The sequence below is a fragment of the Bos indicus genome, chromosome 23 (assembly GCF_029378745.1).
Source record: "Bos indicus isolate NIAB-ARS_2022 breed Sahiwal x Tharparkar chromosome 23, NIAB-ARS_B.indTharparkar_mat_pri_1.0, whole genome shotgun sequence".
In the NCBI taxonomy this organism is placed as follows: domain Eukaryota; kingdom Metazoa; phylum Chordata; class Mammalia; order Artiodactyla; family Bovidae; genus Bos; species Bos indicus.
Window position 1 is genome coordinate 30,328,093 of NC_091782.1, and position 18,113 is coordinate 30,346,205.

General features: G+C 50.5%; 1 protein-coding gene across 2 annotated transcripts; it reads right to left on the reverse strand.

The window, feature by feature from the left end:
• Positions 1-4,834: 4,834 nt before the first annotated feature.
• Positions 4,835-17,638, reverse strand: ABCF1 (ATP binding cassette subfamily F member 1). 2 transcript variants are annotated; one of them, XM_019985789.2, is made up of 25 exons: positions 17,486-17,638; positions 13,796-13,842; positions 13,477-13,578; positions 13,189-13,318; positions 13,004-13,041; positions 12,808-12,918; positions 12,023-12,097; positions 11,828-11,944; positions 10,923-11,024; positions 10,567-10,689; positions 10,110-10,210; positions 9,924-10,009; positions 9,484-9,623; positions 9,251-9,399; positions 8,905-8,988; positions 8,635-8,759; positions 8,337-8,449; positions 8,043-8,214; positions 7,872-7,946; positions 7,688-7,758; positions 6,358-6,390; positions 6,107-6,275; positions 5,840-5,904; positions 5,680-5,752; positions 4,835-5,537 (listed from the first exon to the last, which is right to left on the reverse strand). In XM_019985789.2, exons 1-25 carry the CDS (start codon positions 17,556-17,558, stop codon positions 5,371-5,373), a joined length of 2,541 nt encoding a protein of 846 aa, XP_019841348.2. In that variant the 5' UTR covers positions 17,559-17,638; the 3' UTR covers positions 4,835-5,370. The 2 variants fall into 2 exon arrangements, with proteins under 2 accessions (XP_019841348.2, XP_019841349.2); XM_019985790.2 differs by having other exon boundaries at positions 13,189-13,315; positions 17,486-17,637.
• Positions 17,639-18,113: the final 475 nt, after the last annotated feature.

Here is an 18,113-nt window from a genome sequence, read left to right on the forward strand (position 1 = left end):
AACACGGGTGAAGGAGTGCTTTGACTATAAATACCACACAGGGTACAGGGTAGGTGGCGTGCAGTTCAGCGTTGGGGAGGGCAGAGCTCACAGATCACCCACTGCGGGAGGTACAGGCATGTTGAGTCTAGTTGATTCTAAGAGCCCTGTGACTAGCTTAGGGGAGGGATAAAAGTGAAGAAGGAAAAATCCAAGAGCAGTTCCTAGGGAGGGAAGGAAGGAAAAACAGGTGGATTCTTGCAAGACGAGCAGCTCCAGTGGAAAAATTTTAGAGTGTAGACAGCTTACTCCCGCAGCTCTGCAGTGTAGAGGGAAACAGGCCTGCTGCTAGGTGTAGACTGAGTTATTTTTAGATCTTAAGGCTAGGTATTGAGGGCGTAACTGATGGAGTAAGATTCCCAGGGATGGTAATTCCCTGGTGGTCCAGTGGTTAGGATTCAGTAGTTTGACTGCTGAGACCTGGGTTTGATCTCTGGTTGGGGAACTAAGATCGTGCAAGCTGCGCTGTGCTGCCAAGAAGAAAAAAAGTATATTAAAAAAAAAACAAAAACACTCCTAGGGAGACAGGAGGCATGAGGAGGATTAACTTTAAATAGGAAGTTCTGCTATTCTATATTAGATTACATTTTGCAGGGAGAGGGAAAAGGAGGGTGGGGATTTGGGGCTATAGGTTGAGAACAGTGGTTTCCAACCTTTCAGCATCATTGGAATTGGGAATGGGGTTCAGCAAATTTTCTGATTCAGTATGTCTGGGATGAATTCCAAGATTCTACATTTCTAACATATTCCCAAGTGTTGCTGATTGCTGATCTGGAAAACACTAAAAGGACACAGCCCTAGAACACAAGTTTCTTGGCTGTTGTTTCCAGGATTGGCCACAAGAGGACAGCAATTCCCTAAACGTCACACGTGCCACCTGCACTGGCTTATTTTATCCTTTTGCCCCTTCTTGGGAGAGTGTTCAGTCATCCTATTGCTCTGTGCACTGGGAGAGGACCTGAGAAGACATAATACAAGGGCCACGCTAAGAAATAACCAACTAAGTACACAGCTCAAGTGAAAAAAAGTTTAAAATTCTTGTGCTTCTGGTTCCATCGACTGCCTGCTTCTCCCCTTCTTCCATCTCCTGCAACAGGCCACAAAAACCTTTTAAGAGAACTCCTTTTTTTCTATTTTAAAACTAAATTCAGCTATTTTTCTTGCAAATTCTCCATGAAAATCCAAAATAACCTGTCACTTGAGAGTTTCCTTTTTTAAGGCAGGGAGAGAGCTTGAGCATCTGGTCCATGTCACTGTACCCACGTACCTATTTCTGTTTCTCTGAGCCTTGCTGACTCATTTGAAAAGACCCTGATGCTGGGAAAGATTGAGGGCAGGAGAAGGGGACGACAGAGGATAAGATGCTTGGATGGCATCACCGACTCGATGGACGTGAGTTTGAGTGAACTCCGGGAGTTGGTGATGGACAGGGAGGCCTGGCGTGCTGCAGTTCATGGGGTCGCAGTCGGACACGACTGCACGACTGAAGTGAAGCCCTGCAGACACATCTCTCCTTGTTTCAGGTGGTCTGTTCCTCCTCTTATTCCATTTCCACCCCCAGCCCCAAAATTACCTTTTAACTTTTGACTCCTCTGTCAACCCTTCCCTAAGCACACTGGTTCCATCTCCAATTCTGAATCACCATTATTCTTTCTCCCATTCCTGCTCCCAGGCAGTACACCTAATGTTGAAAAATCATGAAATCCTACCATCTTGGCCTAGTACAAATTACTAGCACTGATTCAACATTCACAGCTGGCTGGCAAACTTCCTAACTCCTACTGACTCTCTGGCACCAAATCCTCTGAGAAAGTCAGCCCCATGCCAAGTGAGCACCGCTTCTTCTCTTCACCTGAAAATATCTGCATTCACGTTATCTCCCTTCCTTTCTTAGAAGAGGGAGGGTATCTTCTCCTGCCCAAAGGAATATCTAACAGCACTCCTGGCATCTCCTCTCCCTATCACCCCCCACCCACCACTCTACCCAGCAGCCAGAACAATTTTGTGAAAATTCACACTCCTGCATACACTCCAATGGCCTTCTAATGCTCCTAGAACCATATCCTAACTCCCTATCAAGGTGTGTAAGGCCTCATGTGTCCTGGCTGCTGCTCAAGCTCTAAGCTCAAGCCATCTTCCAGGACCAGCTCTTTCCAGCTTCTGAGCCATTGCACATTCTGGTCCCTTCCATGAAGGCTCTTTCTTATCCATCTAGTTGGTTCCTTGTCCACCTACAGGCCTTGTCTTTAGTGTTACTTCCTGAGAAGTCTTCCCTTATCACTCACACTAAAGGCGACCCTACCTTCCACTCTAACACCGTTTCCTGTGACAAACTCCAAAGGCGCTACTGTGCCCATTTCTGCTTCTTCACCAAGCCTTGCAGGCACAGCTCTCCTGTTCCAACTGACCTCTTCTTCCTTCTTATTCCGTTTCCACCCCCACCCCCCAAATAACCTTGTAACTTCTGACCTCTGTGTCAACCCTATCTTTGCATTTCTAGCAAACTCTGGGTGCTGCTGCTGCTGCTGGTCTAGGACACGTTGAGAACCATGGTCCTAGAGCAGCTAGTTCAAGCATCTGAGCTGCTGCATCAGCACTGGCCTCACAAGGACCACTTCTCACGTACCCAGGCCTCCTCTGAGTTCTGCACAGCCACGGCGCTCATGGCCACGGTGCTCCTCCCTGGCGTTCCCCTTTCCCACTGTATTGCTGACGTGACAGTCTTCCCTAAAACACCTGTCCTGGCTCTCGTGCCCCCTGAGGACTCATCCTTCCGTCACCTTGTCCACATTGCCAAACGTGTGGCGTTGTAGATTCTAAGTTGCCTTGAGCTCAGAAGAGAGAAAGATTACCTAGAATCTGATGATTTGGCAGGATCACGTAAGGGAGGACCTTGAGAAATAGTGAGGATCTGTCCACATCCTACAGCCCAGGGAGAATGCCCAGGGTGCTGGGGTCAGAAAACAAGGGCTGCCGTCGCAGGAACAGTCTCCTCCAGGCTGGGTGGCCAGGGGCAGCTCAGGGTCTCTGTTTCCTCATTGGGAAGGTGTGCAGAATAATCAGGAGTTTTTTGAACCATTCCAAAGTGCTCATTATGAACCACATTGGTGCCTGATTTGTAGGTGACAAAGACTGTCATGAATACAAACATTTAATTTTGTTAATGAAATTTCATTTTTCAGGCTTTGGGTTAGCCATACACTGTACTGTATTAGGCTCCCCTTTCTGGAGAAGCGCATTCTTTTGTCCAGATTTAGGTGCATTACAACAGTATATATATTGAGGAAACAAAACTTCTGCCTGTGGATGGAAGTTACTTTCAGTATCTGAAGTATTTGTAGTGAAATTAGCATCAAATACTTGAAATGCAAAATTCTGGTGTTCATCTTATAACATTCCTCTGTTTTATATATCATCTCATCTATACTACTGAACAACTGAAGTGCAAAGTGTTAAGTTGTACATGAAATACATGTAATTAAAAAAAAAAACACTTTATACTTATCTAAAATCTTAATAACCTTGTGAGGTATGTACTTTTTATCACCTTCATGTCACAAATGAGGAAAACAGGTAGGAAGAGGCTAAGTTCAAGGTCACTCCGTTAGTCATGGACTTGAAGTCTGTTCTCATTGTTTTACAAAGGACCTTACTATGGAGACTACTTTAACATGTAACATCTTACTTGGCATAAGACCTTGATTTTTTTTCCCTCGAATTCCAAGATCCTTTCTAATCTGGCTGGACACGTACCTGATGGTACTAGCTCTGTGACTATCTTCATACCAAATCTTAACTTTCAGTATAAACCTTGTAACTGCAGTCCAGTAGTATTTCCGGCCAGAATGTAACTTCCCAAAGTTAAGACATCCCACCTCAGGAAGCCCTGAGATGGTTCTTCACGTTCCCCTGAGAAGTGGATGCACCTGTTTTCTCTGCAATTTGCACACCTGGCTCTATCCATCTGTCCGTCCTTTCCACCCCTCTCACATCCTAATTCAGGATGTATTACCTCATCCGCACTAGGAAGTTTCTGGGGCCTGTGCTGTAAGTCTATATAGTCCACCTCACCCATCACTCACTGAAATGATCACCAACCAACCACTTGGGTTTTACTTTCCAAACCCATCTCTCCAATCTAACACTAATAAAAAAAGTGGCCACACGAGCCATGTTCTTCATTAACTCCCAAAACAGTTCTTTCTTCCTTAGATCCGCTCTTTTTCCTACATTTCAAAAATGGCTCCCTGCTCATGGTTAAAAGCCTTACTATTTCTCAAGGTCCTCCCTCAAGCGATCCTGCCACAAAACCAAGTTCTGAGTAACCTTTCTCATCTATGAGCTCAAGGCCACTTAGCATCTACAACTCTGCACATTTGGCAATTACCTGTATCAACGCTGTACACTCACATCTTCTAAGTCTTCTCTGTCTAGATTATGCACGAAGGCAGACCACGTCTGCGCCCTTCCCGTATACCCCACAGTGCTACACAGTGTCTGTGGGGACAGACACTCTGGTCCCTGACCCCAGGGTGGAGCTTGGATAGTGAGAAACCCGAGTGTCCTAGTCCTAGCTAGAAGGGAGGACTCCCTTTCCCTAGCACTCATTTGAAGGGCTGGGGGAAGGGAGAGGCTCCTCAAACAGCGAGCACTACCTAAAGTGAGGTAAGACTGCAAGTGACACCTGCCTGCACCAGTGGGGAAGACAGGCTGCCACCCACTGCTAGAAAAGCGGACACAGCAAATCAAGATTCACAAGAGTTCCAGCTCTCACGAATCTCCAAACAGCAACAAGGCGGCGGCAACTCCTTTCCTTTATTTCTTCCCCTTGTAAAGGGTGATTCGAGTTCAGCAGCATTCCTTTCCTGTCCCCAAGTCCCCCATCAGACCAGATACTGCAGGCACCAGATCCTGGGTGGCAGGAGCAGCAGCAGCTGTTGGTATCCGTTAGGTCAGCACTGAATCCACCGGAGGAGTGCAGCACCACTCAGACCACACGGCAGCTGCACCCGAAGCTTGGGGCGGCCCAGAGGCAGGCTTCCCGGTGAGGACAGAGGCTCAGACAACTGGCTGCGTGAGCTGGCTGGATGGAACCCCATGATGACAAATGTCACCTCTGCCTGTACAGAGGGACTTCAAGGACAAGCACCACTCAGTTATCTCAAGAGAAGCAGAACAGACGAGTCATTCAGAGAAAAAGAAGCAATCAAATATCCTGGTCACATCAAGACCACACTCCGCTTTCACACGCCCGAGCAGCTGCCACGCCGGCTGCAGACCAGAGCAAGCTTCCGAGTGGAGAGGAGACAGGGGATGTCCAGGAAGGAAAGCTCACTCTCGGGGCCGGCTGACCATGACTTCTCCCAGGGCCTCCAACACCTCCCGCTTGTAGTCTTCGAAGTCACCGTCAATCTGGCTAACACTCTGCTCCTCCACCACCCACAGCTGGCAGTTGGTTTCTGTGATGAGTCGGGCATCGTGGCTGACGACGATCACAGCTTCAAGGCAAGACAGCGAGAATGGAGGACAGGCAGAAAGGAAGAGGGGAATCAAAACCTTCGAGGAGGGTGCCCAGCCCCAGGACACCTACAGTCCCATCCCCAAGCGGGGCAGGAGGAGGGCAGGCCCGAGCTGACTCACCACCCTTGTATTCGTTGATGGCCTCCCCTAGAGCGTCGATAGACTCGATGTCCAGGTTATTGGTGGGCTCGTCCTATGGGGAGGAGGCATCCCGAAACCAAGTGTTAACGACCCCTACCTTTCCTGGTGTCAGCCCCGCCCCGCAGCCCCATTCACTCACCAAGATGAGGACATCGGGCTCCCGACAGGCCAGCTCTGCAAACACAACTCGGGCTTTCTGTCCACCTGGAGCAAAGGGGAAGGAGAACCACTGCACCTTCCACCACCTGACATGTCTGCAGGTGAGCCCTGAACGCCTGCGTGTGCATACAAGTGCATGCGCGCATGCTGAGGTCCCCTGAGTCCCGGTTCCTCTTCCCTCCCACCTCGAGGGACAGTGTGCGGGAGGGAATTTTGAGGAGGGGGACGCCTGCTCGGGCCCCAGTACCAGAGAGCTTGCAGATCTGGATGGTGTGGGCGTGGCTCTCCAGGCCGAAGCGGCCCAGACACTTTCGCGCATCCTGGTAGGGCAAGTTGAAGCCCCGCTGCAGGTACTCGGTGGGCGTCTCCTCCATGCGCAGCTGCTCTGCATACTGCTGGTTGAAGAAGCCAATTTTCTGCCCGAGAGGAGAGGAGGGTGGTCAATGAAAGTCAGACTTCCTCTCGGCCTCTGACTACCTGATTCCCAAAGCCACTTACCAGCCGGTGGTTCTTCCTCATTTCACCCCGAGTCTGCAAGGAAAAAGCAAGGTGGGGCGGAGTAAGCGGGGTGGAGAGGAGCCACAGCTCCACCTCCCAACTCTGAAGGGAAATGAACACCAGAACGGGGCCGGGAATGAGCCAGGCCAAGAAAGATAATACAGGTGTGTCCCTGACAGGACCACGGCAGGCCAGGAAATCAGAGGCAAGAGGAAAAGCGAGGAGGTAAGTGGAGATTCAGAACCAGGAGCAGGCTGACCATGAGCAGAAAAACCCTGTCCCCGCCTTCCAGCCAGAATTTTTCAGGGTTCCACCTCAGATGGCAATGAGTTTGTGCGAGGATCTAGGACACCTTTCTAAAGATCTACTCTGTGGGTGTGAGGCAATGTGGCTTCTCCACACTTGCCTGGAGGGCAGACAGATGGTTACAACCACCTAGCACTACATATTAGAGAAGGAAATGGCAACCCACTCCAGTGTTCTTGCCTGGAGAATCCCAGGGACGGGGAAGCCTGGTGGGCTGCTGTCAATGGGGTTGCACAGAGTTGGACACGACTGAAGCGACTTAGCAGCAGCAGCACTACATATACCGCAAAAGTCCCCAAAGCAATTCTAGGGAATTTACCTTAAGGAAAAACTAAATTCATGAACAAGTATAGTAAGACTCTTTACTATAGTACTGTCCTTCAGTGAAAAACCAGAAATGTTCTAAACGACAGATGTGAAACAAATTATAACAGATCCATGAGAAAAATGCATATAAGATTACAGGCACAAAAAAATGCTTAAAATACATTATCTGAAAAAAGGTAGCTACAAAACAATTCACAGGATAACCCACTTTTGTTAAGAAAAATAATTACATATATGCTTGTAAGGAAAAAAAAGGAAAACGATCCATTAAAATTAATACGGGTTATCTCTAGATTTTTCTGCGGCTTATGCAATTTGTTTTTCATCTGTCCCTTGCTTAGTTCCCTGATCAGGGATCTAACCCGGGCTCATGCCAGTAAAAGCCCTAAGTCCTAACTACTGGACTGCCAGGAATTCCCTGGTTCACACAATTTCTAACGATTATATAACCAGAACACACAAGCGGGATGGGGGAGGCATGCCCTTCATCTGGGCCCACTTCTCCAGGTCTGTCTCCCTGACTGATCTAAACTGTCCTCCTCTATAGCACCTTTTAAGGAAAAGAACCATCCATGACAAGTTCTGTATTTAACTCTCCACAGAAAAGAGGGCTCCCCCATTGGAGCCTCCAGGGATAGCCGTGTGCTCATGCCTCTGCTCGCCCGTCATCACGCCCCTCCCTGACTCCTGGACTCACCGGCGTCAGCTTGCCTGTCAGCAGCAGCAGCAGGGTGCTCTTCCCCACGCCGTTAGGGCCCACGATGCAGACTGCCAGAGGGAAGACAGAGGTCAGAGGGGAGGTCCCCAGAAACTCCCCGGGGCTCCTGCTCCACAGCCCGAGTCCCACCCCAAACCCTGCACCGAGCCTCCCCCCAACTCACTCCTTGAGTCCATGTCAATGCCAAAATCCAGATTCTTAAAGAGTGGTTTCTGCCCCTCATAGCCAAAGGTCACACCTGAGAAGGCAAGAAAAGCAGCACTTTCTCTTCAGAGTCCCCCGAGGGCACCCGAGAGCCCTGGCGGGGCGGTGAGGCAGGACCGCGGCTGCTCACCGTGCAGGCCCAGCACCGGAGGGCTGAGTGGCGGCGGGTCGGGGAACGTGAAGCGCACGGTGTACTCCTTGGGGCGCTTCAGCAGCTCGGGGGCCTCCTGCGACTCCTCATCCTGGTTTTTCCGCCGGCACTTCTGCTGCTTTCGAGTCAAGGCTTCCTTGGTTTGCTTCTCCTGAGGAGGACGGGAAAAGGGAGACATCCAAGCCTTGGACGGGAGGCCTTGAATGGCAGACAGGGTCCGAGCCCCCCTCCTTTTCCTGAGAAGATCCCTGCCCAGGAAGAGCCAGCGCTCACCGCCTGCTTAGTGGACTTGCCACCCGCCTTTAGCTCCTTCAGCTTTTTCTCCTGTTTCTCATATTGCTTCAGCAGTTCCTTCTGCTTTTGCTGGTACATCTTCTTGAAGGTCACTGGGGCAAGGGGACGGGGGGTCATCAATGCTTGTCCCTGTCCCCAGCAGGATGGGGAAGGGGGGGGCAGGGGTCATGTCCAGAATTCTGAAATACTCAGAATTATCACCGCATCCCTGTGTCCCTCCCTCCCAGGCCCTTCTCCAGGAACTATCCCTTTCCTCGCCCTCGAACGTCCCACATACTGTAATTGCCCCTGTAGTAGTGAAGCCGCTGGGCGTCAAGATGGATGATGTCAGTACACACGTCATCCAGGAAGCCCTGGTCGTGGGAGACGATGAGCAGCGTCTTCCGCCAGCCCTGGAGGTAGCTGGGTTTTAAAGAGTGTGGAAATGTCACAATCTCCAGGTTAGAGTGCAGACAGGGGCAGGAAGTGAAAGAGAAAGGCTGGGGTGAGAGCTGTCAGGGGCAGAGTGGAGACCAGCGATACAAACCTATAATCCAGAGCCACTCACTTGTTGAGCCAGATGACAGCGTTGAGGTCCAGGTGGTTGGTGGGCTCGTCCAACATCAGCAGCGTGGGCTCCATGAACAGTGCCCTAGAGGGTGGGCGGCAGAAGGCAGGGTCAGTGGGAGGAAGACCCTTGCTCAGACAACCCACAGAAGCCTCTGCTAAGTGGAGCCTGAGACCATGAACACTCCTTCCCAATCTCTCCTAAGAGTTCCTGAGACAGATGAGAACACACCCCAAGACAGGGAGAGAAGCCCCCCAAATCTGACAAGTCAGACAGTACGGGAGGAAGAAGACAGCAAGAACGGAAGTGTGGGCAGAGGCCGGGAGGGCAGGGGGTGGGAGCCCACCTGGCCAAGGAGACACGCATGCGCCAGCCCCCCGAGAACTTCTGTGTGGGTCGATTTTGCATCTCAGGGTCAAAGCCCAGCCCAGCCAGGATCCGGCGGGCTTTGGCCTCTGCAGCAGCCGCCCCGGTGGCCCGCAATTCCTCGTACACCTGGGAGGAGGGAGAAGAGGACACATGTTGGGGGTCCCGGGAGCCCCCAGTCTTAGCCCGTGTCCCCTGCGCCATCTCCTCTACCTTCTCGAGCCTCTCAGCAGCCGTGTCGTCGCCCTGCTCCAGCTGTCCCTGAAGCCGCCGCTCCTCTTCCAGCAGCTTCAAGCGCTTGGTGTCCGCTCGAAGGACAGCCTGCACGGCTGGCGTCTCGTCAGCTACCACCTCTGGGGGCCGGGGAGCAGTCAGGGTGCGCCCAGGGGCAAGGCTCCCACCCCCTCTTCCCTGCAGCTCCGTTTCTGGACTGCCTGACCCTGCCCAGCTCTCGGCACTTGTTCCAGCCTCTCACCGCACCCCCCACTTCTGTGGCACCCGTTTCCCAGTCCCCAGTCTCCCAACATAACCCCTCCAACTTCACAACCACGGGCTCTTCTGTTCTTGGCTGGCTCACATACCCCAGTGGCAGCCCCTCGCAAGCCCCTGAGTTTCCCCCTCGCCACCAGCTCCTCTGCCACTAGCAGCCTCACCCTGCTCGCACAGCAGCACGTCGATGTTGGGAGGGATGCTCAGGGCTCGGTTGGCGATGTGCTTGAGGAGAGTGGTCTTGCCCTTGCTGGGGAATGAGAGCTTTGAGGACCAGGCCGCCTCCCAGAACAAGTCTCTTCTCCCTCTGGCCCCTCCTCTCTCACAGCTCCAGCCCCTCCTCTCCTCACCCATTGGGTCCCACCAGCCCGTAGCGGCGGCCGGCGACGATGTACAGGTCTGCATTGACGAACAGCTCCTTGCCGTGGGCCGAGATGCTGAACTTCTCCAGCTGCGATGGTCAGCAAAGAGTGAGTACAAGAGAACTCCCTTCCATACGTCTAGCAGCTGCACCTTTTTCTCTGCAGGGAAGCCCCCTCCCCATTCACTGCCTCTAATCAGAGTCCACACCCTAAGCGTGACCAGCCTGTCCCAACCTGCTTCCCTCCAAAGCTGGACCCCTATGCTGGTTCTTCTAACTTCTTGCACAGGCTGGGAGAATTCAAGATGTGGAGAATACCTCCCAGCTTTCTTCCCAGTGGACCTCCTCCTCCTACCCACTTCCTCAGTCACCGTGGCCTCTCAAGGGAAGGGGAGAAGCGGCAGGTCCCTGGCTGAGCTGGTAGGAGGGGCCCCTTCGCACCTTACCTTGATGTCAGAGGCATTTTCTAGCATGGCCTGGCGGGAAGACACCTCTGCTTGTGACACAGAGAAGTCATTTTCAGCAGCATTGGCTGCTTTTAACGAAGCCACCTGGCGCTCATACTCCATCTGAGAAGGAAGGAAAGATCACAGTTGAGGCCACTGCCTGCCACTTTCCCGTTGCCACAACACAGACCCATGTCACCAGACACCATGACACTGTGCTCACAGAACAACTGTTTCCTTACTCCAGCTGTTGCATTCAACCCAGCACCCAAAGCTCTCCCTTCACGTGTCCCCTACTTGAAACATTAAAACAAAAACTTCTCCCGCCTTTGACTGCTAAGAACCCAACGTCTTACTTGTTTCTTGAGTTTCTTCTTCTCCTTCTTGCTAAGGTGAGCATAGGGGTCATCAGCTTTGGACTCCCCTTCTTCCTCCTCCTCTTCTCCTTCCTCTGAGCCCTGTGAGAACCAGGTGATGGTAAAAACAAGGGAGCCCTTTGAGAACTTCACGTCATCCACTGCCAGCTCCACGGTCAGCTCTGTCTCTCTCCCAGAATCCTGAAATATCTTGGCGGTGCTCACATTCTCATACCCACTCTGGTTTCCTTGTAGCCCTGTATCCATCTGTGCCACCAGGAAGGTACCTACGTATGTATACCTGAAGTGTAAAGGTGTGTATGTACCTGTACCTATGTAACTGTCAATACACTGTAACTGAAGGTAAAACAAAAGGAACAGGTTCTCTTCCTCATGTATCAGACGAGTTTCTCTGCAGGTAAACATGCAAAGCAGAGGTCCAGAAGCCCTGTGCAGAGCCAACAGAATGAGAACTAGCAGGTGCTGGCGGTACAGGGGAGCTCAGAGGTCACTCGATGACACAGATGAGAAGAGTGAGGCCTGAAGAGGTGGCAAGACATACTCAAGATCACACAGGGAGTGGCAGAGCCAGAACCTGGGCTGAGGGTGCCAGCTGTGTCCCTTCCTCTTCTGGATCAAGAGGTGCAAATTAGGGCACTTGAACTAAGAATGGCTTTTACATTTTTGAAGAGTCTTTCCAAAAACAGAAAAGAAAAATATGTATCAGAGATTGTATGCGGTCTGTAAGTCCAAAGTGTTTACTAGGAAGTCCTTTACAGAAGTTTGCCAACCTCTGCTCTGGGGAGTAAGAGCGCCCCAGGTCACAGCTCACGTCCTGCCCCTGGCCCAAGGGCCACCAAGCCTGAGCCCCTCAGCCCACCTCCCCCCAGCACCGAAACACACACCTGCTCTGCCTTCTTGGCCTTCTCCTTCCCTTGCTTGGGCGGTTCCTTTTCTTTTGTTACTTCCTCTTCATCCTCCTCCTCCTCTTCACTTTCCAGAGCAGCAAATTTATTTTGAGGCTACAGGGAAAATCCAGCAGGTCAGGTGTAATGCTCTGATTCTTGAGACCAGCCCACCTCCCACCAGTGTTCCCTCACCTTGGCCTTCCCCTTTGACTTCTCCTCCTTTGTCTTTTTGCCCTTCAACCCTGGCTGTTGTTCCTGAGATACAGCCTGGAAAAGACACACACAGACACACAAATTAATTTGCTATACTATAGCTTGACAAGAATTTCTAGGTAGTCCAGGAGTAGCAGTTAACTGTACTAAGTCTGCCAGGGAGAAAATGAGACCCAGAAAAAACCTGGCCTCCAGCGGGAGACAGACAGTGAAGAGACGAGAAGAGAATAACGGCGAAGCTGAGGGACTGCAAGTTAGACAAATGAGCCACGCAGATGGGATGGCCCTAACACTGGAGGGCTTCCTGCAGAGGGCAAATGTTGAAAGCAGAGAGTGGTCGTGGGCTTGGAGAAAGTGTTCTAGGAAGAAGAGAAAGCATAAAGAATAAAGGCTTCAGGCTTCTCTGGTGGCTTAGTGGTAAAAAATAAAGGCTCCAGCACACAGTCAGGCCGGATTAAAACGTGATGAGGCTGACTGGTACACAAGGCAAGTCCCAAGCAATCCTGCAGGGGGGTCCTGGTGGAAGGGCAAAGACTTCAAAGTCTTTGGTTTAGATTTTGAGTTTGAAAGCAACAGAATCACTGTAAATTTCGGAGTGATAATACTTTTAAAAAAGCTGACTTTGACAGGATAAGCTGACAGTATAAGCAAGACTGGCCTGGCCTAGAAAAGCTAGTTGAAAGCATGAAAAGAAGCCAGGGAATCACCACACTGTAGCCAGAGGTGCCACATGGGGTGGGAGGGACTTGACAGAGCCATATCACCTTATTCATCCGATTCTTCTCTGGCTTGGCCGGCTTAGGAGGATGTTTTTCCTCCTCTTCCTCCTCATCTTCACTCTGATCCTGAATCAGGGCCGCAAAAACATTACCACCCTGGAGAATGAAAGGGCAGAAGTCAGTAGGATGGTCAAGGCTGCACCCCTGGGGTCTCTGTCTACCACTGATACAGATGGCTTACCTTGGTTTTCTTCCCTCCTCGGGGTACTGGGGCAGGTACTGAAATGACAAGGGGAGAAGGTGAGCTGGGAAAGAGAATGGCCATGTCCACTCCTCAATCTACTCCAACTCCAAGATCAAGGAATGAACCCTTGACTCTTCCTGACTCAAGGGTTCCAGGTACCCATCTCCCCTCAGTGCATTTACCCTCGTCCTCCTCATCGCTGGCTGGTACTGACAGCTTCTTAAGACGCTCCATGAGCTCCTTCTCCTCTCCATCATCATCCACATCCTTTTTCCGCCTCCCTTTTCGGGTGTCTCGCTTCTTTTTTTGCTGCTGAAAGCCAAACAGGGTGAGAGAATGAAGCCTGGGCCGCTGCTGTATCTCTGCCCCAGAGTGCGCTCCCCGTCAGCTGAGTGAACTAGCGTGGGCTGTGGAGGGGCTGGCGGACCGAAGATGCCTCCAGGGAGTGGTGGGTCTGCTGACACCCGTACCTGCTGCTGCTGCTGCTGCTGCTGCTGTTGCTGCTCCTTCTCCTTGAGCACTTTCTCTTCTTCCCCAGCCTGTTTGTCTTCTACTGCCAGCTCCTCGAAGAACTACAACAGGAGTTAAGATCTAGGTAAACACAGCTCAGAGACCAATCAAGCCCTTCACCACCACGCATGTACCCAGGGACCTGCCATGCACATCATCCCACCTTGCTCCCTCTCCCGACAAGACCTCTTCCCCTCCCTCCTGCCCCCACCGACTTCACAGTGCCACCTTCTGCTCGGAAACACCACAGTCCCCTCTCCTCACCCCTCACTGCCTCACCGTCTTTTTGGTCTTCTTGTCCTTCTTCCCTTTCTTCACCACTTTGTCTAGAAGGGTTAAGCAGATGTTGTAAATGATGATGTGCAAATTCCAAAGCCACCCTGATCTCACCTGCCAATCCTCAGTGGACTCTACCCTCCCTAGTCACTGTTTTTCTAGCTCCCTCCCTGGACACTGTCCCATGAGACAGACAATCGTGGCTGGTCTAGTGGGAGGCAGCAAAGGAGAATCCACAAGGTGATGGCAGAGGTGGGAAGTAAGACAGTTTTCAGAGATGATGCCAATGTTATTAAGTGGCAAAATTAGCTGAGCTAGTGGTACCATGAATAACTCAGGATATACTGAGAGAGAAAGACCTTTCCCCACTCCAGTCATCCATGAGGGAGAAAAGTAGGACAAAGTATTATATGTCATTTTTAGAACCTGCAGACCATGAAAACAAAGCCATCTGCTAAGTCAACAAACACCTGGGTCTCTGCCGCACCTGCTCCGCTTGCACTTCCGGCACAAACTGTGCTGTGTTAGGCTTAACTGGGCATCGGTCCTTCATCTCAGAGTGACCTGAGACACTGCTTAGCTCGTGTTCCCAGGGAGCAAAGTGGGAAGTTGAAAAAAGTTCACTGACAAATCCCAGCCTCTCCTTTCTGTCCATCTCCTTTCCTTTTCCCTGAAGATGGAGGGTTACGTCTAACTCCTTCCCAACATAAGACGGGGAGGCAGCCAACAGCCTCGTGATTTCTCTCTACTCCTAGGCCTATCTACCATCACATTCACCCCTAACCATCCCACCGCCTACTGCTATTCGATTCTATCCAAAGGCACTCCTGGAGTCACTTAATTTCCCCCATCCCCAAACAAAAACAAAGCCTTCTGCTATCTACCACATTAAGTATTCTCAGACCAGAATGCCACCGAGTCCAAAACAATCATTTATTCAGATGCTGAGCATCTACAGTGTCAAAAAGTGGATAAAATGAAGGTCAAGCCCTATAATTTAGGGCCTCACAAACGAGAAGGGCGTATCCTATTTCTTCTCCTTTTTCCCTCATCCACACTCATGTTGTGGACACTGGCTTTTCCCTGCTCCTTGGTAACTCCCAGGCATGCTTTTATGCCTGTCTTTGCTTAATCAGTGACCTCCACCCTGAACACACTTCAAAATCTGATCCCTGTACGGGGTGACTAGTGTGATGGAACTGAAAAGATGTGGAGAAATAATGAAAGACTTCCTATATATGCTATTCTGAGGACTCTAATCCTAAAGCCACTAAGAGGGAGGACCCATTGTAGTACACAAGCCGGAATGATGCGATCAGCTCACTCTGACAACACTCAGAAGTGACTCAGACACTAATTTCTCTCCACGGACTAATACAACCACGCCTCCTGACCACTGGTTCAAGTGTGAGAAGTATTATCACCCAGGAGCAGGAAAAGGCTAAGTGTGGCTAAAGCTACTCTGTACCATCTACATCTTACCCCACCACAATGGCTCCTGCCTTTAGTAAGGACACCACTGAAGCGGTTCTTCATTTCAAAGCCAAGTGAGGCACTTTCTGAAAACTTACACTCCCCCCCACCCAATTACTGTTTCTATTCTTGTCTTCACTGAGTCTCAAAAGTGCAGTCCACACTAGCCCCCCTCCTCGTCTTCCATTCCTTTTTGAATATACCACAATCTGACTTACTTTCTAATGAACACTACTTTTGTCAAAGCTGCCACCATCCTCTTAGTTGTTCAATTCAAAAAGGGCTGTTGTTGTGGGGGGTTTTTTGTAGTCCTTATTTTGCTTGATTACTCAGCAACATTCCATGCTAATTCCCTCATTATTTTCATTCTTCTCTCCTGTTGTTACTTAGCGTCAGGGATCCTAATGGTCTGCCTCTAGTTTCTCTGGCTGCTCGCCTTTCTTAGTCTCATCTCCTCAGCCTCCTTCCCTATATGTCTTCCCTTAATTGTTGACATTCTCTTGGGTTCCCATCTTAGACCTCTTTTCACTTCAATCCAGACACTCTCTAGGGGACTCCTCGGATCCAACAGCTCAACTACACCTGTGTCCTCACTCCCAGTCTACCGCTCTCTCCATGGCCACTGAACAAACTCCTTGCCATCTCAGAAATCTCCAGTTTAGCATTCAATAGCTGACCTTACCTCTTCCTGCTTCCCAACCCATAGCCCATTACAGCTTTCAATGAAGAGCCTAGTACCCACGGAATTATTCAAGTGATGTCAGCCTTAATTCTTCTCCCCTTAGTTGGTTCCCAGCTCTAGTCAATGCCCTGACTTCCTCTCTTATCACTTCTCACAGGGATCTTTACCAGAGCCTCCTAAATGGTCTCCCTGACTCCAATCATTTCTATGCACTTCAATGGGTCTTCCTTCTTAACATCTTTAGGATTAAATTCCTTGGAATACTGTATAAAGCCTTTCAGTATCTTGTCTTGCACTTCTTTTCAATACCATCACATAAGTCAGTACAATACTGGGAACCAGCCAGGCTCAACTACATCTCTATCTTTGCATTAACTGTACCCTCTGCTTGCTTAGAACCTTCTTCCCCTTGCTAACTCATAATGATCCTTCGAGAATGAACTCAGCTATCACATATTCCTGGGAGGCTTTGCTGACGCTCCCATCCTATCTGCCTATATGTTGCCCCTGTCTTCTCTAGTCCCACAGCATTCTCAAGCACATTCCCTGACTAAAGCTCTGTCCCCTACACTAGACTTGCCCCTTCTCCATAGGCAAGTCTTTTCATCCCTACATCTCCAGCTCTGTAAAATTAGTCACTGTTTACCCACTATAATTATTTCCATCCATCTTATCTCTCTCTTGAAGTACCTTCAAGTCTGGGAGAAGGTCTTCATATTTTTTTGTCCCTTCTCCAAAGCACAATGCATAATTAAAAACAAGTGGCTCAACAAACATTAGCTGTTTTTAAGTAAAACTTAATCCTCCATTCCAACACCCAGTATCTACCTTCTTGCTCCACTTGAGTCAAAAAGGTGTCTTATGAAAGCTGTCTTAGGCACGACTCCATGAAGGAATCAGCCTTTCTTGAGAAGCAGATGGGACCCCAGGTGAGTGCGAGTTGCGCTGGCACGGAAGAATAGGTCGAGGCACAGCTTATATATTCCTGCCGGTTGTGGAATACGGTGTGACCGAGATATCCAAAAGAGAAGAAAACAGTGCTTTTCTCATTTCCCCCATCTCTTCTTCCTACCATATCCTCTTCTTGGAATAATCTTTTAAGTTTTTTTTTTTAACGCGGACCCTCTTTAAAGTCATTACTGAATCTGTTACAATAATGCTTCTGTTTTATGTGTTGTCTTTTTTGGCCAGGAGGCTTGTGGAAATCTTAGCTTCCTCACCAGCGATCCCGCACCTCCTGGATCGGCAGGTCAATTCTTAACCAATGGATCACCAAGGGAAGTCCCCCATACGCTCTTCCCCGTCTCTTGCGCGGTGTTACTGAAGCTCGTGCCTCACAGCCAGACACCTTTTCTTTTCGCCGGCATCCCAAAAGCACTCCTGCCAGGGCAAACTCTTTCCGGCCCCACTGCACGCATGCGCAGTAGCCCCCCGAACGGCCCGGTGAGTCTCGCGCCCGCCACCCTCTCCTAGGACCCAGCGCACATTTCTCTCTCTTCTCTTTTCTACCTTCTTTCTCCTCTGCCTGCCAGCCTTACCTGTGGGGCTCGTGGTCTCTCCGTCCCCGATCCACTCGGGCTCCGGCGGCTGCTGCTTGGGCCCCTTCGGCATCGCGGTGGCAGTTATGGTAACTCTGGCTTCGCCGGGTGCTATTTCCGCTTCCGGTAGCGTGGGGCCCGGAACCAGACTTGCTCTTTAGGTCTGGGCTGTCGACTCCGCCCCTGGACGGCCCACGTGCCCGCCGCGCCGTCCAGTAGTGGGCGTGCCTGAGACCTGCTGGGGCGTGGCCTGCTATGACAGGGCGTGGCTGGTGCCCGCCCACTCGGGTCGCGACAGCAGGTTTAAGACAGTCGAGGAACCCCAATGATTCTACGACGCCGCATGACTAAGTGACAGAACATAATCATTTCCAACTAGTATGAAAGAGTGAAGTCTTTTTTTTTTTTTTTTAATAAAAGTGAAGTTGCTCAGTCGTGTGCAACTCTTGCGATTCCATGGACTGTAGCTTACCAGGCTCCTCCGTCCATGGAATTTTCCAGGCAAGAGTACCGGAGTGGGTTGCCATTTCCTTCTCCATGAAGTCTTTAAAAAAAAAAACAAGACAAAACTGAACGCTACCTTGTTACCAGTCCTTTCTGATTGGTAAGGAGCAGAAAAGCAAAGTCC